This window comes from Nerophis lumbriciformis, linkage group LG11 (assembly GCF_033978685.3).
Source record: "Nerophis lumbriciformis linkage group LG11, RoL_Nlum_v2.1, whole genome shotgun sequence".
In the NCBI taxonomy this organism is placed as follows: Eukaryota; Metazoa; Chordata; class Actinopteri; order Syngnathiformes; family Syngnathidae; genus Nerophis; species Nerophis lumbriciformis.
This window is the reverse complement of record NC_084558.2, coordinates 19828045-19848327: the sequence shown is the minus strand read 5'-3', so window position 1 is coordinate 19848327 and position 20283 is coordinate 19828045. Positions and strand designations below refer to the sequence as shown.

Here is a 20283-nt window from a genome sequence, read left to right as displayed (position 1 = left end):
AAAAACTGTAAACTGTGCAATCGAAAACGGACATCCAGAACAAGCGAGGCCGTTTAAAAACACTAATATTACTAATTTAAGGTCTATGAGCAATAGTACTGATTAAAGTAAGTCTTCAAACATCATTGCTAGGTTTTCTCAACTCTTCTCTCAACGACTCTCAACCACTGCTAAACAAGGTGGTGGAAACATTATAATTTGGGGATGCTTCTTGACCAAGTACTAAGGATTATGTAGCTTGGGCATCCAGCACTTATCACACACAAACAACAGCAAAGTATTAGTATTTAGTTATTTTTTCTAAAGTCATAGGCTTTTTCTTGTCAGGGGTTGCCACAGCGAGTCAATCACATTAATGGTTTTGATTTAGTATTTATGGCGGAGGCCTCTAATGCTCACCTTAATCGAAACCAGGTCCTGCGCCATGCAAGGCAGAGGCATGTACAGTTGTCATTATGGGCTGTTTGTGTCTTTGAAATTAAATGAAAATTAACGTGTGACGTGTAATAATATTGTAAAATGGTTATTTCCCTCACTAAACACGCATTGTTTTCTCATTCCTCTATTACATTAGATCTGGATTGTGTTCATGGTTTCTTCCTTAGATGGAGTTATTGGTCTTGGGGCTCCTGTCCACCTCCTTCTTGGCTGTCGTATCCAAGATCTGGCTCACGTCAGTGTCAAACTGTAACAACCCTGCATAGTTGGCCACTGTGGGCTGTTTCGTAGGGGTTCAAAGGCTCTCCTGCTTGGAGGGACTGAGCAACGTCAACTATGTATCCAAAAGGGTTTGGCAACATTGAAAGCAAAAACATATAGTCCCACTACACAAGGACCACCCAAATTCACAAACTACGCTAAGAACTTGGAAGTCTATGAAACGGCCAAAGATGGCTTGTCGCTAGTGAAGAAGAAAAACAGAAGCTAGCCGAGCTTAACAACACCCGGAGGAAGCTACTGAGGGACAAACATAGCCATCCCTGGAACACCTTCTCAGCAGTTGCCTGAAAGCATTTGGAGACGGATGCTACCAGGTGCTCGGGTCAGTTGCTGAGAGCATAGCCAAAGAGACATCATCAAAGTCCACCACAAGCCAAAGACCATCATGTTCCACAGAGCCTGAGAGAAGCCCAACATGTTACCAGCAAAGTCTGGCTTCCTTACCTGCTGATGACTGGCAACAGGAAGTGGATCTTGGCAAACAGCTCAAGTTCCCAGCAAGGATCAGATCAGACTTCACCCCGCAGATGGTCATACTGGAACTAACAGTGACCTGGCGGAGGCCAACACGAGGAAGCGTGTCAAGTGTCAGTAGCTAATGGAAGAGTGCTGGGTTTGTAGGGCAGGCCCTCAGCTGCTGGGCCTCAGTGGGAAGGCAACCGGATCTGCAACTAAAGCCGCAGAGAAAGCCACAAGGTGGCTACAGACCAAGAGGGCAGATCAATTGTTTTAACGCTGCTGCGTTAAACACACAATGACTGCAGGAAACACCACTGATGATGTGTCCCATTGCTGTTCAACACTGCCACCAGCTTGTTGGTCAATCAACTTACCAATGTTCATGCTGTGCGGAGGGACTAGTGTGTTGCTCAGTTCTCTTCTTGTCTGTGTTCTTAGTTTTTTCATCTGTCATTGGTTTTTATTTATTTACACCTTGCTCGTTCCTTGTTTTTTTCGCATTTTTGTAGACGTCAGCATTCCCTGAGCTAAGCGGAATTATGTTGTCACAGGTGTAATTGATTGGCAGATTAATTTGCACACGCCTGCAACGGCAAGAAGGCACTGGTTGATTGCTATTTGTAGACACCAACGCGTTTCTTGCTTCTCATCTTGTCTTGGACTTCTAGCTTGTCCCTAAAGGTACCTAAAGGTAAAAGTACTTTATGTTGATTCTGTCCCCCAGTCGCTTTCCCGTCTGTCTAGTTTTCTCCAAGCCAGTTTTTTGTTCTTGTGTCGTTACCTATGCTCGTTTATTATTTTTTTGGTCAGCATTTTTACCCTCTTGTTGCTATTTTTGTTTTCCTTTTTTCTATTTGCATCAGTAGTCTTTGGTTGGTGGTTTTATGCCCAGTTGGCATAGTTTGTGAATTGTCATTAAAGAGACAATTTTTATTACACTTGTCTGTCTGCTTATTGAGATCGAACAGTTTTTGTTCTACTCTAGCTATGACAACCGCATCTGCAAGATGGATCTTTTACCAAATGATAGGCAGTGATTTTGTAATGTTCAGTTATTGTTAGTGCATACTCACACTATGTCTAAGATTAAGTGTATTTTTCATAATGTAGATATGACAAAACATACACTGATATATTTTCCAACTTTGTAAAGTAAAACTTTTAAATCAACATAAAGTATATCAGTTAACATTATAAGTGTAACTTATGTTTGTTTACAGCAGTTTTTAGACCTGCTATCGGAGCTGAGCTGAAAAGTTTGAAAAATAAAAATAATGAATCATGAATAAAATGAAAGGCTCATAAAATATGCACAACAAGCTCTAAGAATTTACATTTTCTAATTCTATGTTTTACTGTGCCTTTTTGAGCCAACTACAGTACATAGCATATACCAACTGCATTCATTCACCGCTAGAATATAACATCTTGATGATTCATTCATTTAAAGAAAACCTGAGCTCTTGCTCTCACTGGCATTATTAACCCACATGATTATCCCTAATGATAAAACATTAAAACTATAATTATTAAAGTCCTCCTCCGCAGAGTTCAGCGGCACCTTACTACTTACTACTGTTCCCAAAAGCTTTCTTACTAAACGCTCCCCTGTTTGATTCTCTTCAAAATCTTTCTGCCTCAGAAGCTCTCTTCCTTTGGAGATGGGAGTGCCGCTTGTCTTTTGTTTCACACATATTTTCAGAAACAACTTTGTTGACATAGAAGCAAGCAGCATATACAGTAATAGGCCTCATTTATCAATCCTTTTAAAGAACAAATTCTTTAGTCACACTTTTAGTCTTAAGAATGCAGCATTCAGTACAAATCAGAAGTTTACAGTACATACACATACATCTGTTGGAATGTCATATATCATTTTGGGAACTTGTTTATTAATTCGAAACGCTCATTTTTAGTGTGGAAGGATAATATAATGCACTATGTATCCTCAGTGGTATTAAACAGTATTTTTTTTTATGTTTTTGAGTTTTCTATAATTAAAACATGGTCAACATTATATATGCAAGTCCGAATGTATACAAACACCTCAAATATTACTTGTTTAAAGGGGATATATGATGTTTTTAATCTACATTTAAAATGCCTTGTGGTCGAGATTAGTGGTCCCCAACCACCGGGCCGCGGCCCGGTACCGGTCCGTGGATCGATTGGTACCGGGCCGCACAAGAAATAAAATAAAAAAATTAAAAACTTTTTTATTTTTATTAAATCAACATAAAAAACACAAGATACACTTACAATTAGTGCACCAACCCAAAAAGCCTCCCTCCCCCAATTACACTCATTCGCACAAAAGGATTGTTTCTTTCTGTTGTTAATATTTCTGGTTCCTACATTATATATCAATATAGATCAATACAGTCTGCAGGGATACAGTCCGTAAGCACACATGATTGTATTTTTTTATGACAAAAAAAAAATTAAAAAAAATACCATACCATTGTAGAGTATTTACGGTAATAGTGAGCTGCACTTCTGATGAATTTATTACCACATTTGTCGTACCATGCGAAAGGTCAGAGCTGTTACGAGATATATTTGTGTGATCAAAATGCTTTAAATGTGTCCAAACTCTGTCTCGCTGTATAGCTTTAAGTTTCAAAACAACCGCTTTGAGCAAGCATTTTAAAAAGTTAGCCTTCGGTGTATGGCACCTTCAGTTTTACGATTTTATCAGCAAAGGGGGCTTTGTTCCGTAGCAAATCTTTAATTGTGATGAGACCGGAAAAGATGCCAAAGCGGATCTTTAATACGGCGTAGGAGAAGGCACTACCAAGACACAAACTGATGAAGGATCCCCTTACACTGCTAGTTTGTGCCAACATTAGCTGTGACTGCGTGGAGCCACCGCATGTTTATCACTCCGAACAACAATGCCACAAATATTCACAAACACAAGGTGAAATTATTTTCTTTTTTTGTGTTTTTTAATAGTCACATTGTGGCACATTTGATGGTGCGTTTTGGAGCGCACCATCAAAACTTTTGTGTTTGTTTGTGTGTTGACATTTAAGTTTGCTGTAATGTTGTTGTGTTGCTTGGATAAAAAAAGAGATTGTTGAGCCAAAATAGGGACTTTGGTCGAGGCCAGAACCAATTATTCATGTTTACATTGATTTTTATGGGGAACTCGGCTTCACTATTCAAACTTCTCGGTTTACACTCAAGAACCAATTAAGTTTGTAAATCGAGGTGGATTATCTGACCTTATCTGTGTCCCCTATTATGCATTGTAGCTGCGGCACCTTAAGTGTATAAGTAAGTTTGTAACAACCTGCTGTCGACAGCGCGATGTCGACACCTGTACCGACAGTTTGGTACTAAAAAATACCCGATCTCGCTAGTCCTCTGGAGTTTAATGTGTTATCTTTACCCAAAAATAAAACAAATAATATCAAAGCTCAAGTAAGCCATGTTGTTGAAAAGCTCTGAGACACATTTTACTCAGTGGAATGAATTGCAACTCATTTATGTCTCTAAAATTAGCTAGCCTTAATGTATCTAGCTTTCACAAAATTTTGGAAATTTGCTTTGAACAGATGACTGCATTATCTATTTAAGGGTTGTCAAAGTTAACACGATAATAATGAGTTAACAAAAATTTGCTTTAACGATACGTGAGGTGCATGCGTCCTGTGTGACCCTCAGTCTATACGTACTGGGGGGAAGGCAGCTCCGTTCCGGTTGAGCCATAAATAGTGAGCAGAAATGGACAATGAAAAATGTATATTAAATTGCAAGTTTAACTTCGAAGCCCTGGCAGGTTGCTCTTACAAGGCCAAAGTTTTTTCCGTCTACCGTTGCTGTGAGTTGTTATCACTCGAGTAAGTGGAACCACTTATTAGCTATGAGCAGCTAGCTGATGCAAAGGACACTCCTCCACTACGACAAAAGCAGATCACGCCGGACAGTTTACAATGGACAACTACACAACCAACATACTTTCAACAGCAATTGCTGAATAGGTTGCCACAGCTTTAATATTGCAACCCATGAATATTGTGGAAGACAAAGTGCTGCTGGCAATAGTCGCATGCTTTGACTGTCATGAAGACAGAGGAGGCACTTCGCTAACGTGGTTACACACTCAGCTGAGCTGAAGACGGTACTGGTGCATTGCAGGTTTTATTTTTCATTGTCATTTATGATGGGTGTGTTTTTTAAGTGAGCTTGCATCATAAGCGGTAAGCATGTGGAAGACAGTATGTTTGTGTGAGAGATAGAGTAAGTGTGTGAAAGTGTTTCTGGTGTGTGTGTGTGTGTGTGTGTGTGTGTGTGTGTGTGTGTGTGTGTGTGTGTGTGTGTGTGTGTGTGTGTGTGTGTGTGTGTGTGTGTGTGTGTGTAAAGTGTTTATGTCCATTTTGTGTTGAGTTGTTTAAAAAGCATAATGTTTATTAAACAAAAAATTGCATAAAGCTAACAGATTGTCCAATCCTATGTTGGTAGTATTAAAAAAAATTCTGTTTAATGTACACTTCTTAAAGATAAATAACTTCTATCGTGATTAATTACAAGTTACCTACGGACAAAACTTGATTATTATTAACATTTTAAACTATTATTACGAGTTAACTACAGACAAAATTTAATTAATATTAACATTTTGTGTGACAGCTATGATAAAAATATACTTACCCTCGCCGTAAGATGAAGCCACCATTCCCAATATGCACCAGCCCATACTGTCAGTGATTCAGAACATCTATTCATTTTATCCTTTGACATTTGATTTCTTTCAAAATTGACAACACTCACTACTTTACTCAGTGCTTGTATATGTACATACTGTGAAAGACCCAAACAGGGGGCGCTACCTATGGTAATTAGGAACAGATGGCACAATGTGATGGAGCCACTCTGTCACAGTTGGGTAGAGGTGAGACATTCTAGAGAACTCACCATTATCTTAGTTTAGTTTTTTTAAGAATCCATTCAAAGAGAAACAATGTCACGGACATGTTGGTGAATCAGCTCAATATCGACAGCACATGCTCTTGAACTACCAGTAGCTTGCCACCTAATTTTGAGTAGCTCACCAAAATGTAAAATAATTTTTTTTTGACCCTTAGTATTTCTATAACTGTTCGATTCAGCCTATATTTATTACAAATGTAATAATTATTACCACATAAAGACAATAACCACACTATGAGCCTGATTTACTAAATGTTTACCTGTACTAAAAAATGTGCAAACTTAATAGCACACACAAAGCTGATCTAAGTGTGCAAAGTGGATTGCGTTTGTTAGGTGAACAGAATAAGGCGTGCAATCCATTTTGCGTCTGTCTTCATTATTATGCAAAATACTGTATATGCTGACCATCAATACGCACACAATACTAGGAAGGGAAAACACAAATATAATTATTTAGCACGTGCAATGTGATTTATCAACACTCATCACTGTTTTGGGAGCACTATTTAGTGTTTTATTTAGCATGTGTCAGAAGGTTGTGCTATCTGACAGTTCCACACACGGCACCAGAATCAGTGATCGCGCTGAAAAGACAGACGATGGACAGACGAGAATCCTCCGTCTGATATGTGTCAACATTTTGGACGGTCAGGAATAAAAAATATTATACAAATTGTCTAATCATTAACATCATTTTATAATTTTATAGCTGTAAGAGGACTTAAGGGGCTGATTAAAACAAGTTCAATAGACAATGTCCTTTAGTATTTTTTCATTGACTTTCGTTTTTTCCACACAGAATATGTATTAAAATATTTATTCTATGAAAGAAATGGCTTTAAGTATGCATTTTTTGCATCTTAAGGGAATACGTGCAGCCTCTCTCCAATGAGTGCAAATTTGGCGGTAAAAACAAAAGTGGGTTCCTTTGAAAATGCACTGCAGAACTGCTTCTAAAATGCCTATAAAAAGCGGTAAATGTCTCCTGCATTTTTGAAAATATAGCAAAACACAGCTGGCAGGAGAATGAAAACAATGTGCAGTAAATGAGAGTCTCCATGGTGAATCCCTGTATAGTACACACAAATTCCTTATTTAAATAAGGTGCACCACTTTTTAATTGCACAAGCAGTGTTAATAAATCGCACGCAACACGCCCAGTAATAGCTATTTTATAGATTGTACACGCTGTTTACCGCAAGTTATTTAGTTATTAGTAAATTAGGCCCTAAGTTGGGATCTGTTTTTGTAAGACTAAACACAATAGCTCACTTCTGCTTTGTTTTTGTCAAAGTCGCTCTCATAGTGATGAAACTTGGAGACCCCTGGTCTACAGTACTTACACAATAAGCATCAAATACTGCAAGTAAAAAAAAAACAGTTTTGAAAAATTAGCCCATCCATTCTATCCAAAAAGAATGGTGCGGCTAGATGTACGATTGAAAGATATGTGACAACATAAAGAGCCTACACATCCTCGCAGTTGGTCAAACAATGTAAGAGAGATAATGGGCTCTGGGCCAAAGGGACGATTGAAGATCAATAAAACAATTTACTGTAACCCGAGAGTAGCGCCACCTGCAATGCTCACTACAGCTGCTGTTCAAACAAAACTCAAATGCTAACTGTCCTTTGAAAGTCACCATGAGGAAAAATGTAAACTTTCAAACCTTCAAAATTGAGATCTGAAGTACAGTTACAAACATACATATTTCAGTGATTCATATAAAACTGTGACCTCTGTTCAGTGAAAAACATACTTAAGGCAGCAGCCGACAGACCACCATGAATCTATAGTAATTTCCCCTCAGGTGGGATACAGTAACAAATATTATTTTAATGAATTGTCATAAACACTTATACATGAGGCCATGTGTAATTCACAACAGTATTTGTATGAATTACCTCCGCTGCTCCTCTCCATGCTCCCCCGATGGAACGGTTAGACACTCGTCCATGTGACCATGAAGGAGGCGCAGGACATCCCCACCTATTAGAAAACCTTCAGAAAGGTGTTGTGGATGACAAAACAAAGTTAAAGACAAATGACTCAAATATAGGGAAAAAAGGAAAGTCAGGTTTGCATGATGCAATTACTACACTTTTACTTAATGGATGTTTATTTTATAGGTTTGTTATGTTTGTGGACCGGAAAGGAACGTGAACAAATGTGTTGGAATTTGATATGAAACGGAAAGGGGGTAAGTTAAATAAGCTGTGCTTCTTCCTACTCCTTTACAGACATGATGGAATGTGAAATTGCATGTTCGAAATAAGCATCTACCAATACCACTTTGTTCATTCTGAAATGTATTACAGTAATTTGGTAAGTGTTGCCGCAAGAGGACAATTATAGTATGAATCATGACATGGATAATGCACTTTGAAATAGGCATCAGTTTAAAAGACAAAGGACGGGTACCAAAACCTGGTCCGGTGCCAACGTAAACAGTAGAAACCACTCTGAAAAAAGACAATGCTATCAGTGCCTTATTTCAGTGCTAAATAAATGTGATAAAAGTGATATTGTTCATGTATCATTTTGTAAGTAAAGTAGCTTGATAAAAGAACCACACAGTCTTTTTAATCGGTATTGCCCAACTTAACAGGCCAACAGCAGCCCTGATAACACCGCTAGCTCTGCAGCTTTAGCCAGTAGCCACAACAACAACACAGAACTTCCTTATTATGCATCAATGAGCAAGGTTGCATTTACGAACCCCCGGAATTATAGGCATCAACATTACAACACAAGCAAGTTGTTTTATTATGTTATGTATGTCTGCAATAATTATGACTTTTTTTTCTTCTTTTTTTTTAACTTATCGTTATATTTAAATAATTTAATAATTTATACTCAACCTAAAATACCACACAATTCCATTAAAAGTAAAAATACATTGTTTTTCTTTTGACAGAATCTGTATATTTTCCACTTTTTTAAGAAGTGATTTGGGCACCGTCTATGCACACTGGCACCAACTTTCAAAATACCGATTTGGTACTCCATCCATCCATCCATTTCCTACCGCTTATTCCCTTTGGGGTCGCGGGGGGCGCTGGAGCCTATCTCAGCTACAATCGGGCGGAAGGAAGGGTACACCCTGGACAAGTCGCCACCTCTCTGCAGCGATTTGGTACTCGTCTCGGTTAAAATGTAAAAAATAACCATCCCAATAAAATGACCGTTCATGTAATAAAGTCAAATTTCCCTAATGACATTGAGAAATACTACAATTAAAAATAGATGTTTTATTTGCTTTTCTACACATATTTGGGTCTCTTAGTCTGGTATCAGCCTCTTCATGACTGCAGGCAGGCATGACGTGGCCGCTTCCTCGGGTGACTACATTTTCTCAACTTTCAATCCCCTTTGACAGAAATGCAAATAATTCCTCCACGTTTTCTGCATCAAACAGGAAGCCCTGCTACCTTTCTACTCATGCCTTTTCCTCTCTTTTCTCTGACAAAACCTTCAATGCTGTTTCTGAGATACCCTTCCTGAACATTGTTAACTCTGTCTGCCGTCTGGAGCTGTTGCCGTACATAGGGCAAAGCATGACTACATAGAAATTATAAAACTTATTTAGTTTTTGTCCAATGGCTTCTTGGATCATCATTAAGATCTATTCAAAACATCCTTTTATATTTGTTGATCGTTGTCTAATACAGAGTAATTTGTCCGCACTTTAGATCATTTCAATTCAACACAGTTTTATATACAGTATGTAGTACAACATCAGACGAAAACAAAAGACTTTCCATTCGAACATGTCTAGGACTACACTATTGAAACGTTAAAGAAAGCTAATTGAACCACACATCAGTTAATTTATTCATAGAGCTGAGGAAAATATTTTACAGATTAAACCACAAACAGAGCCATCATACTGTAAGGGGGCCCGTCTGTCTCAGCCCATTGATTCAAGACAGTTCTGTACAAATGCTGAAAAGCAAAGTGCAGTAATTACTGCTACATCATTGTGGCAGAGCGAGTTGTATGGAACAGTGTACAGGAAGCGAAGTGATAAAAGAAAAACAATATACCAAAGTTGCCAAAGAAAACTTACGGAAAATGACACAAAGAATGAAAGAGAACGGTGTCTATACCTTGTGCAACTTCGCTGCCAGAACAGACTGGAGCAACACTCCAAAGTGTCTGCTGAAATGCGGCATCGACATGCAGACAACCGTTGCCATAGGATAGATGCTGGAAAACAAAAACATCTGAGTTTACTGCAGTGCATGTGTGTGTGATATTTAGATTTAAATTTCCGGACATCAAACCGCTACTTTTTCCCCCACATTTTGAACCCTGTGTTTTCTACAATGCTGCGGCTAATTTATGGATCTTTCCGGGTTCACAAGCTTCACATGCCGCCAATAAATTTAGCCTTGACACGTTAGACTAATGAAATGGGCCACGGTGGACCAACGAAATTGTTTACGTTAAATTAAACGCATTCACACAATCATTCACTCACCCATTTAGTGCCTGATCTATTAAGATCCAAATACAGCGTGTGCAAAATATAAAATTGCGTGTTGCATGGGATCTACTAAGACTGTGTGACAAATTGATAAGTGGTGCAGACTGTCTTATTTAAAATAGGTTTTTGTACTACATTGCTTTCACCATGGAGACACTCATTTACTGAAAATGTTTGTTATAATGCTCCTCCTACCTGCGGTGTTTAGCAATGTTTTGAAACATGCAACAGATGCACTGTTGACGTTAATGCACTTTTTGTGTCTTTTTACGCATTGAAATCAGAAACGACGCAAATTTACGGAAGTTTGCGTGTCCCCGGGACGCAGATTCTTTTTTTTATTTTTTACCAACCCTGCCTTCTCTGCGTTTTTATTGGTCGTCTTCAAAGTAATGAACTTTCCAGTATAATTTCTGACATTTTGATTCACCGGAAATTTTATTAATCAAAAATACTGCCTCAGTTTGCACTCGGACAACTTTACCGCAAGGAGCTGTCAAAAGAAAGACTTCATGGTAAACACTAAGGTGAGTGTAAAGTCAACCTTGTTAACTTCATCCTGTGCCATGCTCCAGTAAAATGAGTTGTTTTTGTCTTTCTGAGTCCATGGAAACTTCACTTTTATCTCCCGCTGGATCCTAGCGCCAACACTGAGATATATACTGTGTGTACATACATACATACATACATACATATATATATCCATCCATCTTCTTCCGCTTACCAGAGGTCGGGTCGCGGGGGCAGCAGCCTAAGCAGGGAAGCCCAGACTTCCCTCTCCCCAGCCACTTCGTCCAGCTCCTCCCGGGGGATCCCGAGGCGTTCCCAGGCCAGCCGGGAGAGATAGTCTTCCCAATGTGTCCTGGGTCTTCCCCGTGGCCTCCTACCGGTCGGACGTGCCCGACACACCTCCCTAGGGAGGCGTTCGGGTGGCATCCTGACCAGATGCCCGAACCACCTCATCTGGCTCCTCTCGATGTGGAGGAGCAGCGGCTTTACTTTGAGCTCCTCCCGGATGACAGAGCTTCTCACCCTATCTCTAAGGGAGAGCCCCGCCACCTGGCGGAGGAAACTCATTTCGACCGCTTGTACCCGTGATCTTGTCCTTTCCTTTCGGTCATGACCCAAAGCTCATGACCATAGGTGAGGATGGGAACGTAGATCGACCGGTAAATTGAGAGTTTTGCCTTCCGGCTCAGCTCCTTCTTCACCACAACGGATCAATACAGCGTCTGCATTACTGAAGACGCCGCACCGATCCGCCTGTCGATCTCACGATCCACTCTTCCCCCACTCGTGAACAAGACTCCGAGGTACTTGAACTCCTCCACTTGGGGCAAGATCTCCTCCCCAACCCGGAGATGGCACTCCACCCTTTTCCGGGCGAGAACCATGGACTCGGACTTGGACTGGCTGATTCCCATCTTAGTCGCTTCACACTCGGCTGCGAACCGATCCAGTGAGAGATGAAGATCTTGGCCAGATGAAGCCATCAGGACCACATCATCTGCAAATAGCAGAGACCTAATCCTGCAGCCACCAAACCAGATACCCTCAACGACCTGACTGCGCCTAGAAATTCTGTCCATAAAAGTTATGAACAGAATCAGTGACAAAGGGCAGCCTTGGCGGAGTCCAACCCTCACTGGAAACGAGTCCGACTTACTGCTGGCAATGCGGACCAAGCTCTGACACTGATTATACAGGGAGCGGACCGCCACAATAAGACAGTCCATTACCCCATACTCTCTGAGCACTCCCCACAGGACTTCCCGGGGTACACGGTCGAATGCCTTCTCCAAGTCCACAAAGCACATGTAGACTGGTTGGGCAAACTCCCATGCAACCTCAAGGACCCTGCCGAGAGTATAGAGCTGGTCCACAGTTCCATGACCAGGACGAAAACCACACTGTTCCTCCTGAATCCGAGGTTCGACTATCCGGCGTAGCCTCCTCTCCAGTACACCTGAATAGACCTTACCGGGAAGGCTGAGGAGTGTGATCCCACGATAGTTGGAACACACCCTCCGGTTCCCCTTCTTAAAGAGAGGAACCACCACCCCGGTCTGCCAATCCAGAGGTACCGCCCCCGATGTCCACGCGATGCTGCAGAGTCTTGTCAACCAAGACAGCCCCATAGTATCCTGAGCCTTAAGGAACTCCGGGCGGGTCTTACCCAACCCCGGGGCCTTGCCACCGAGCTTTTTAACTACCTCTGCAACTTCGGCCCCAGAAATAGGAGAGTCCACCACAAATACCTCAGGCACTGCTTCCTCATAGGAAGACGTGCTGGTAGGATTGAGGAGGTCTTCGAAGTATTCCCTCCACCGATCCACAACATCCGCAGTCGAGGCCAGCAGAACACCATCCCCACAATACACGGTGTTGACATTGCACTGCTTCCCCTTCCAGAGGCGGCGGATGGTGATCCAGAATCGCTTCGAAGCCGTCCGGAATTCGTTTTCCATGGCTTCCCCGAACTCCTCCCATGTCCGAGTTTTTGCCTCCGCGACCGCTGAAGCCGCACACCGCTTGGCCTGTCGGTACCTGTCTGCTGCCTCCGGAGTCCTATGAGCCAAAAGAGCCCGATAGGACTCTTTCTTCACGGCATCCCTCACCGCTGGTGTCCACCAACGGGTTCTAGGATTACCGCCACGACAAGCACCAACCACCTTGCGGCCACAGCTCCAATCGGCCGCCTCGAAAATATAGAGGTACGGAACATCGTCCACTCGGACTCAATGTCCAGCGCCTCCCTCGTGACATGTTCAAAGTTCTTCCGGAGGTGGAAATTGAAACTCTCTCTGACAGGAGACTCTGCCAGGCGTTCCCAGCAAACCCTCACAATGCGTTTGGGCCTGCCAGGTCTGTCTGGCACCTCCCCCACCATCGCAGCCAACTCATCACCAGGGGGTGATCGGTAGAAAGCTCCGCCCCTCTCTTCACCCGAGTGTCCAAAACATGAGTCCGCAAATCCGATGACACAACTACAAAGTCGATCATGGAACTGCGGCCTAGGGTGCCAAGTGCACATATGGACACCCTTATGTTTAAACATGGTATTTGTTATGGACAATCTGTGACGAGCACAAAAGTCCAATAACAAAACACCACTCGGGTTCAGATCCGGGTGGCCATTCTTCCCAATCACGCCTCTCAAGGTTTCACTGTCGTTGCCAACATGAGCATTGAAGTCCCCCAGTAGAACGAGTGAATCACCCGGGGGAGCACTCTCCAGTACTTCCTCGAGTGAATCCAAAAAGGTTGGGTACTCTGAGCTGCGTAAGCGCAAACAACAGTCAGGACCCGTCCCCCCCACCCGAAGGCGGAGGGAAGCTACCCTCTCGTCCACTGGGTTGAACTCCAACGTGCAGGCTTTGAACCGGGGTGCAACAAGAATTGCCACCCCAGCCCGTCGCCTCTCACTGCTGGCAAGGCCAGAGTGGAAGAGAGTCCAGCCCCTCTCAAGAGAACTGGTTCCAGAGCCCTTGCTGTGCGTCGAAGTGAGTCCGACTATATCTCGCCGGAACTTCTCCACCTCACGCACTAGCTCAGGCTCCTTCCCCCCCAGCGAGTTGACGTTCCACGTCCCAAGAGCTAGCTTATGTAGCCGAGGATCTGACCGGCATGTGCCCTGCCTTCGGCTGCTGCCCAGCTCACACTGCACTCGACCTCTATGGCCCCTGCCATGGGTGGTGAGTCCATTGGAGGGGGGACCCACCTTGCCTCTTCGAGCTGAGCCCCATGGGGACAGGCCCGGCCCCCTTAGCGCTTGCCATCGTGCCCCAACTCCGGGCCTGGCTCCAGAGGGGGGCCCCGGTGACCCGCGTCCGGGCGAGGGAAATCTGGGTCCTTTGTTTGTGTTCTTCATAGAGGTCTTTGAGCTGCTCTTTGTCTGATCCCTCACCTAGGACCAGTTTGTCTTGGGAGACCCTACCAGGGGGCATAGAAGCCCCGGACAACATAGCTCCTAGGATCATTGGGACACGCAAACTCCTCTACCACGTTAAGGTGGCAGCTCAGAGATATATATATATATATATATATATATATATATATATATATATATACAGTGACACTTTTTATGGGCATTTTAGAAGCAGCCCTGCAGTGCATCTACAACGGAACTCACTTTACCACGCTGAAGGCGCATTCAATAAAAAGATACCGGCACTACCGCTTAGCATGCGGGTGAACATGCATATTGCAAAAAGTTTTTGTTCATATGTACAAAATAACATGTCAATAAAAAGACCAAAAGCAGCTATAAAATTATAAAAGGATATTGCTGAATAGACGATATGTCTAATATTTTTATTTTGGACTGTCCATATATGTTGACAAGCATACGTAGGACAGAGATGCAGAATGAACAACTCCTTTCTCACAGCCATTTCTGCGCAACTGCCAGTTTGCACGTCCTTTCTAGACGTACGCACTTAACAGGTATAATTCAGTATTTCAGTGTTGATTAATTTTATTTGCATTTTTTATCCTTCCAGTACTGTGAGCGTTCTGATAATCAGCATACAGAAGGAAGGTGATTCATATGGCCCCATTCGTTGTGGTTTACCTGACACGTGACTAATGCACTATCCACTTTAGAATGTTCTTTATGGCAATTGCAACTTTGACCACAGCTTCAGTTGCTATGTGGAATGGCGCTTTCCATCATTTCAGTAGACTGCATTGCAATATAATTAACCACCCTCTTCCTCTCACGCAAGATCCACCCAGGAATGTGGAATCTCTTCCCTACTTTACATTCTGCATATTCATGAAGACAGATGTGCTAAATTGATTGCGCCCCTTATTTTGCTCATTTAAAAGACACAATCCGCAACGCTCAAATGTAGTAGATCAGCTTTGCATGTGCTATCAATTTTGCAAGTGTTTTATTAAACGCAAACCTTTGGTAGATCAGGTCCTTAGTGCTCACCTTCAACGCAGCCCCAAAGTGGAAGCCAATCGACCGTGCTGTCAAAAAAGAAAACGACTGCCACACGGAAATGAAATCCGACACCACTAACAGGCCCATAAATGCCGGACCACCGCACCACAAAGGAGGCGGAGAAAGAAGACCGCGCTCAATGACCTATACAGTAGGCTACAGTATGTCATGTTACAGGCACTAACTTTTCCTAAATTTATAAATGAATACAAGCACCGGTGTAAATATTTCATGATACAATGTGCACACGTGCGGCTTACAGACTTGTACGGCCAATGTATGTACAAAATAACATTTGTCCAAAAATTTGGCGGCTGCAGATTATATTGGGGTGCGCTCTTATATTATTTAGTTTCTGTCGGCACTGTCACAACAAGATGGACTGTCCGTGGTATTGTAAGGGTGTAAACTTATGCAATCAGTAAGGCAACAAATGTGTATTTTGTATACTGTTGTTCAACCTATCAAATAACCTCTTCTGTTTTATTACAAAATATAAAACACCGGGAACAGAGAAGAGCGAGCGCTTGAATGGCCTGCCTTCAGTAAAAACAATGTGTCCCATTTTTCGAATACATGCACAATATGAAACTATTTACCAGATATCTCTCAGATGAGATGCTGACAAGGATGAGATCATCTCCCACCCTGACCTTCTCTCCCTCGGAACGTTGCTTTGATGCTGGATGAATGGTCCACCAGCATGCTTCACCTACGCATGCAGACACACACAAACACACACACACACGCGCACGCACGCACAGACACAGTAATTACAGTGAAAAGTAATATATTTCAAAATGTTTTTTATTTATGTTTTCAAAGACACTGTGGAAACATGCCATTACTTATCACCTACAGAACCTGCCTATCATACTGTATATCTTTGTATAACTAAAAAACGAAGGCGGTTGAAAGAAAACTGAGCACATTTCATAGGATCCGAGATAAAGACATTGATTTTGTATTTGATAAAACATTTAGAGATGTTCTATAAATACCCGTGGTGTCTTTCTGCAGCCCCACATCAAAAGCTAGCTTGTCTGTGGAGGAGCGGGAGGTAGATAGACAGCACAAGTACTGTGAAGAGGAACAATATCGCAATCAAAACATGTGTTCATATAGAACACCTTTGAACATTTTAAAAGGTACTGGAAAAATGTGAACTGTAACTGTAAACTGTGTTTGTGCATACAGACCATTCCACTGTAAGAGTGACGGAGAAGGACAGCATGCCCATATAGTAAAGTGCGATGGCCACCCCCTTGGACCGTCTGAGGAAATGATATTCATAAAAGGGAGAGATGAAAAAAAAAGTTAAATGTTGTCAAATATTTCAGAACATTCAAAGCACTAAAATAGAAGTTTTGACAATCAAATCACCATTTGTGACAACCATGAAAAATTGAAATGGTAAAATGTGATAAAGTTATGAGATGGAGCTGACTGATGTTGACTAGCAGCCACAAAACAAAGGAATTTTCACGAAGGTAAGGAGTTTTCAAATTGTGAGGTGAGTGTTCTCTGGGAAGCGCCAAAACAATTAAAGGGGACGACCTATGATGATTTTCCTCTTTTCTGACTGATAGATGTTACAATGTTGGCTACTTGTGTAAAACAACATAGCATCAAATTATAAGGTTTATGCATTTGGACGTGAACTTGCACAACGTTTTGGATGCTTATGAAAGCCGAGTTTTTGAGTCTTTTTTTAAAAGTAGGCCATTTGTGACATTGCAGATTGACGGACATACTTATGTGGTCCTCATTGTACATACTGTGTCGGCCATGGCGGCCTCCTACTCCTAAGACTGCCACTGAAAGTTATTTATTCTCTTCTACTGGATTCCTGCCTACTCCAATGTCAACAGAACAAGTAATTTTGTGTTTATTAGTCCACAACATTTTACACGGCACTGGGCCACTAATCAATTGAATTAGCCACTAAACTAAGACGGAAAAGAACAGCAACATTAGTAATTGGTTTGAGGAAACAGAAGAAAGACATAGAATGAAGCAGTAGGGGCCAATTGTGGGCCCATTGGCCACGAGCGCCCCCTAGAGGGCCGCCAAAAAATATCTGTTTCTCAGCTGTGGTCCGTATGGGCCGCAGCGGTACTCAGTTGTAATACACTTTTCCACCACTTGTGGTAGTAATAACAGTATCACACAAACAGAAGAAGTCTGGAGCTAAAAACATAGAGAACATTATGACCTAAGCCTAAGGTTTATGTGTTAAATTAATAATAATCTTTGTGATTAACACATGGTTTCATATCACTTGACAAAGTTGTAAACTGTAAGTAGGTTAGATATATACGTTGAACATGATTAAAATCATCAATAAGTAAAATTACAAATTCAGTGTTGATATTTGAGTGGGTCCCAGGCCCCTCTGTCGTGGAAAAGTTGGGCCCCGAGGTCAAAAAGGTTAAGACCCCCTGGAACAAAGAATTATTTTTATCTCATCTTGGCATGTGTATAATGACACCGAAGTGACATAAATGTTGGTAAAAGTAGCATTGTTCATGCATATCTGCATTGATCGGAGAGTGGGCAGGTGTATCTAATGTTGTGACCGGTGAATCTATATAATGTTTATGAACACTCTCAAATAGGGTGCAAAATGTTCAATCTCAGCACCTGAGCGTGTTTATTCAAGAGCAGAATTAAATGAACGGAGTGAATCTCGTGTAAGTCATCCACAATCTTTGTCTTTGTCTCGGTGGGCAGATAGCTTGCAAAGAGCTGATGTGGGATCAGAGCCGAGGAAGTCGTTGTGGCTTGTGCAGCCCTTTGAGACATTTGTGATTAAGGGCTATGTAAGTAAACTTTGACTGATTAATTGATTAATTGATTACACACAGGATGCACACGGACAGATGTCTCGCTTGTCATGCACCGCAAGGTAAAAATCAGGAGGAAAAAAGATGATTGCGAAGCCAAATGTCTTGTGTAGGAGTATTTCAGCTTCAAACAAATGAGCAAGATGAGTCCATCAATACGGACGAATGAGCAAGTATGCCTGTTTTGTTGGAAAGGGATGGTAACAAAAAAAGACAACAAAACAAACCACCCCACCCAGTTTTTCCAAATGGGGAAAAGCTATACTTCAAGATGTGCAATATTTATTGACGTGTCATTTTATTTGTTTGTTGACTTATTTAGGATAATTAAAAGTTATAGACATTCCAATTACAATAGTTAAAAAAACCTAACGAAAAATCATAGTTTATTGTGTTTGAAAGTACGGCTGCATGATTAATCCACATTGAATCGACATCAAGGTTTTGATTAGTGCAGTATCCTAACTGGAAGAGGCGCAGGTTTTTTTCTTCTCCGCTGTCACCGGCGTTTGAGTGACTGACATGTTCGCCAATCAGAATTGTTGAGCATCGCACCCTTTGCTTCCTATCCGATCAAAAGTGCCTGTTGTTCAAACAGGGAGAACAAGGTCTCACTCTGTGCATCGCTATGAGCGCCTTATTTAACAATAGAATTAACTGAAAGCAGTGATTCCTTATTTCAGACATTCACAATCTTTGTCTCGATGGTCAGCGAGCGAGAACGCCAGCTTTATACACACAGGAAGCACAGGCAGACAGCCTCGCAACTCGCTAGTGAGAAGTTCTGTAAACTAACAAAAAACAGTTGTGGGAATATTTAAGCTTCAAACCCGATGGGCAACATGAGCTCACCAAAATGGGGGCAAAAATGCACTATAAGATGTTTAATATTCATTTTAGTTAAATTTTTGCTTACAGAAAGAAGAGTCCATTTTAATGTTTTTCTGTTTATTTATCAGAATCATCTCTATTGGCCAAGTATGTAACACAAGAAATTGACTTCGTAATGTGTTCTTTTTGTTATTTAGGATAACTAAAAGTTACTTACCTTCCAAATACAGAACAATGGTAAACAATTCTACAGTAATGAGAAATAAAAGTGTACATCCTTTTAAATAGGTAGTTGCATTATTATATACCATGATTACATTACATTACAAACACTGTCAAGTTTTTATTGATTATTTCTTAAGTTCAAGAGCATGATGTAGACAAATGCTCTGGGTTTATCTGCATAAAGCCAAATATTTTTTTTAAAGTAGACTATTGCATGTTGTTCCAATGTGTGGTACATTGAGACAAAAATATGTTGATTGACAGTCTAAAAGTCACATGTCTTTCTTCACTTGTTATTTTCACAGTTTTATACATTTATCTGTATAAAACCTAAAAATCGCAAATTGAATCGCAATCGCAATTTGAGAGAAAGATCGTAATTAAGTTTATACTCAAAATCGTGCAGTCCTATTTGAAAGCAATACTTTCATTAATATTATGTATTATAATTAAATTTGTGCTTAATTTTGTCTCAAAATAATGCCTATAAGAATATTGCTTATCGACAATAATTTGTGGGACAATATATAGTCCAGCAAAATGTATTATCAGCCAGGCCTATATATCGGTGTATTGATTAATTGATCGTCATCGTCAATAATCACGTAACGCAACAACAGTCAGCCTAAAAGCTCAGCAAAATCAAATTTAGAAAAGGTCAAACCACAAGCCCTTCCTGTAAATGGACAAATGTCAAAAACAAGTGAACTTGCTGAGACAAGCATCCATCCATCCATCCATCCATCCATCTTCCGCTTATCCGAGGTCGGGTCGCGGGGGCAGCAGCTTAAACAGGGAAGCCCAGACTTCCCTCTCCCCAGCC

The 20283-nt window shown here is 41.4% G+C and overlaps 1 protein-coding gene across 12 annotated transcripts in view; it reads right to left on the bottom strand.

Moving 5' to 3' along the window:
- The window catches only part of ryr2a (ryanodine receptor 2a (cardiac)), a 249867-nt gene that overhangs the window by 190679 nt on the left and 38905 nt on the right, over window positions 1–20283 (bottom strand). For all 12 annotated transcript variants that reach the window (XR_009815903.2, XM_061967101.1, XM_061967103.1 and 9 more), the window contains 5 exons: window positions 16758–16832; window positions 16560–16638; window positions 16158–16270; window positions 10228–10327; window positions 8023–8119 (listed from right to left, as the gene is read on the bottom strand). Coding sequence is in view for 11 of the 12 variants with exons in the window: in XM_061967101.1 (XP_061823085.1) it covers window positions 8023–8119; window positions 10228–10327; window positions 16158–16270; window positions 16560–16638; window positions 16758–16832 (464 nt within the window). In the remaining variant the exon portion in view is untranslated. The remainder of the gene's footprint in view (window positions 1–8022; window positions 8120–10227; window positions 10328–16157; window positions 16271–16559; window positions 16639–16757; window positions 16833–20283) is intronic.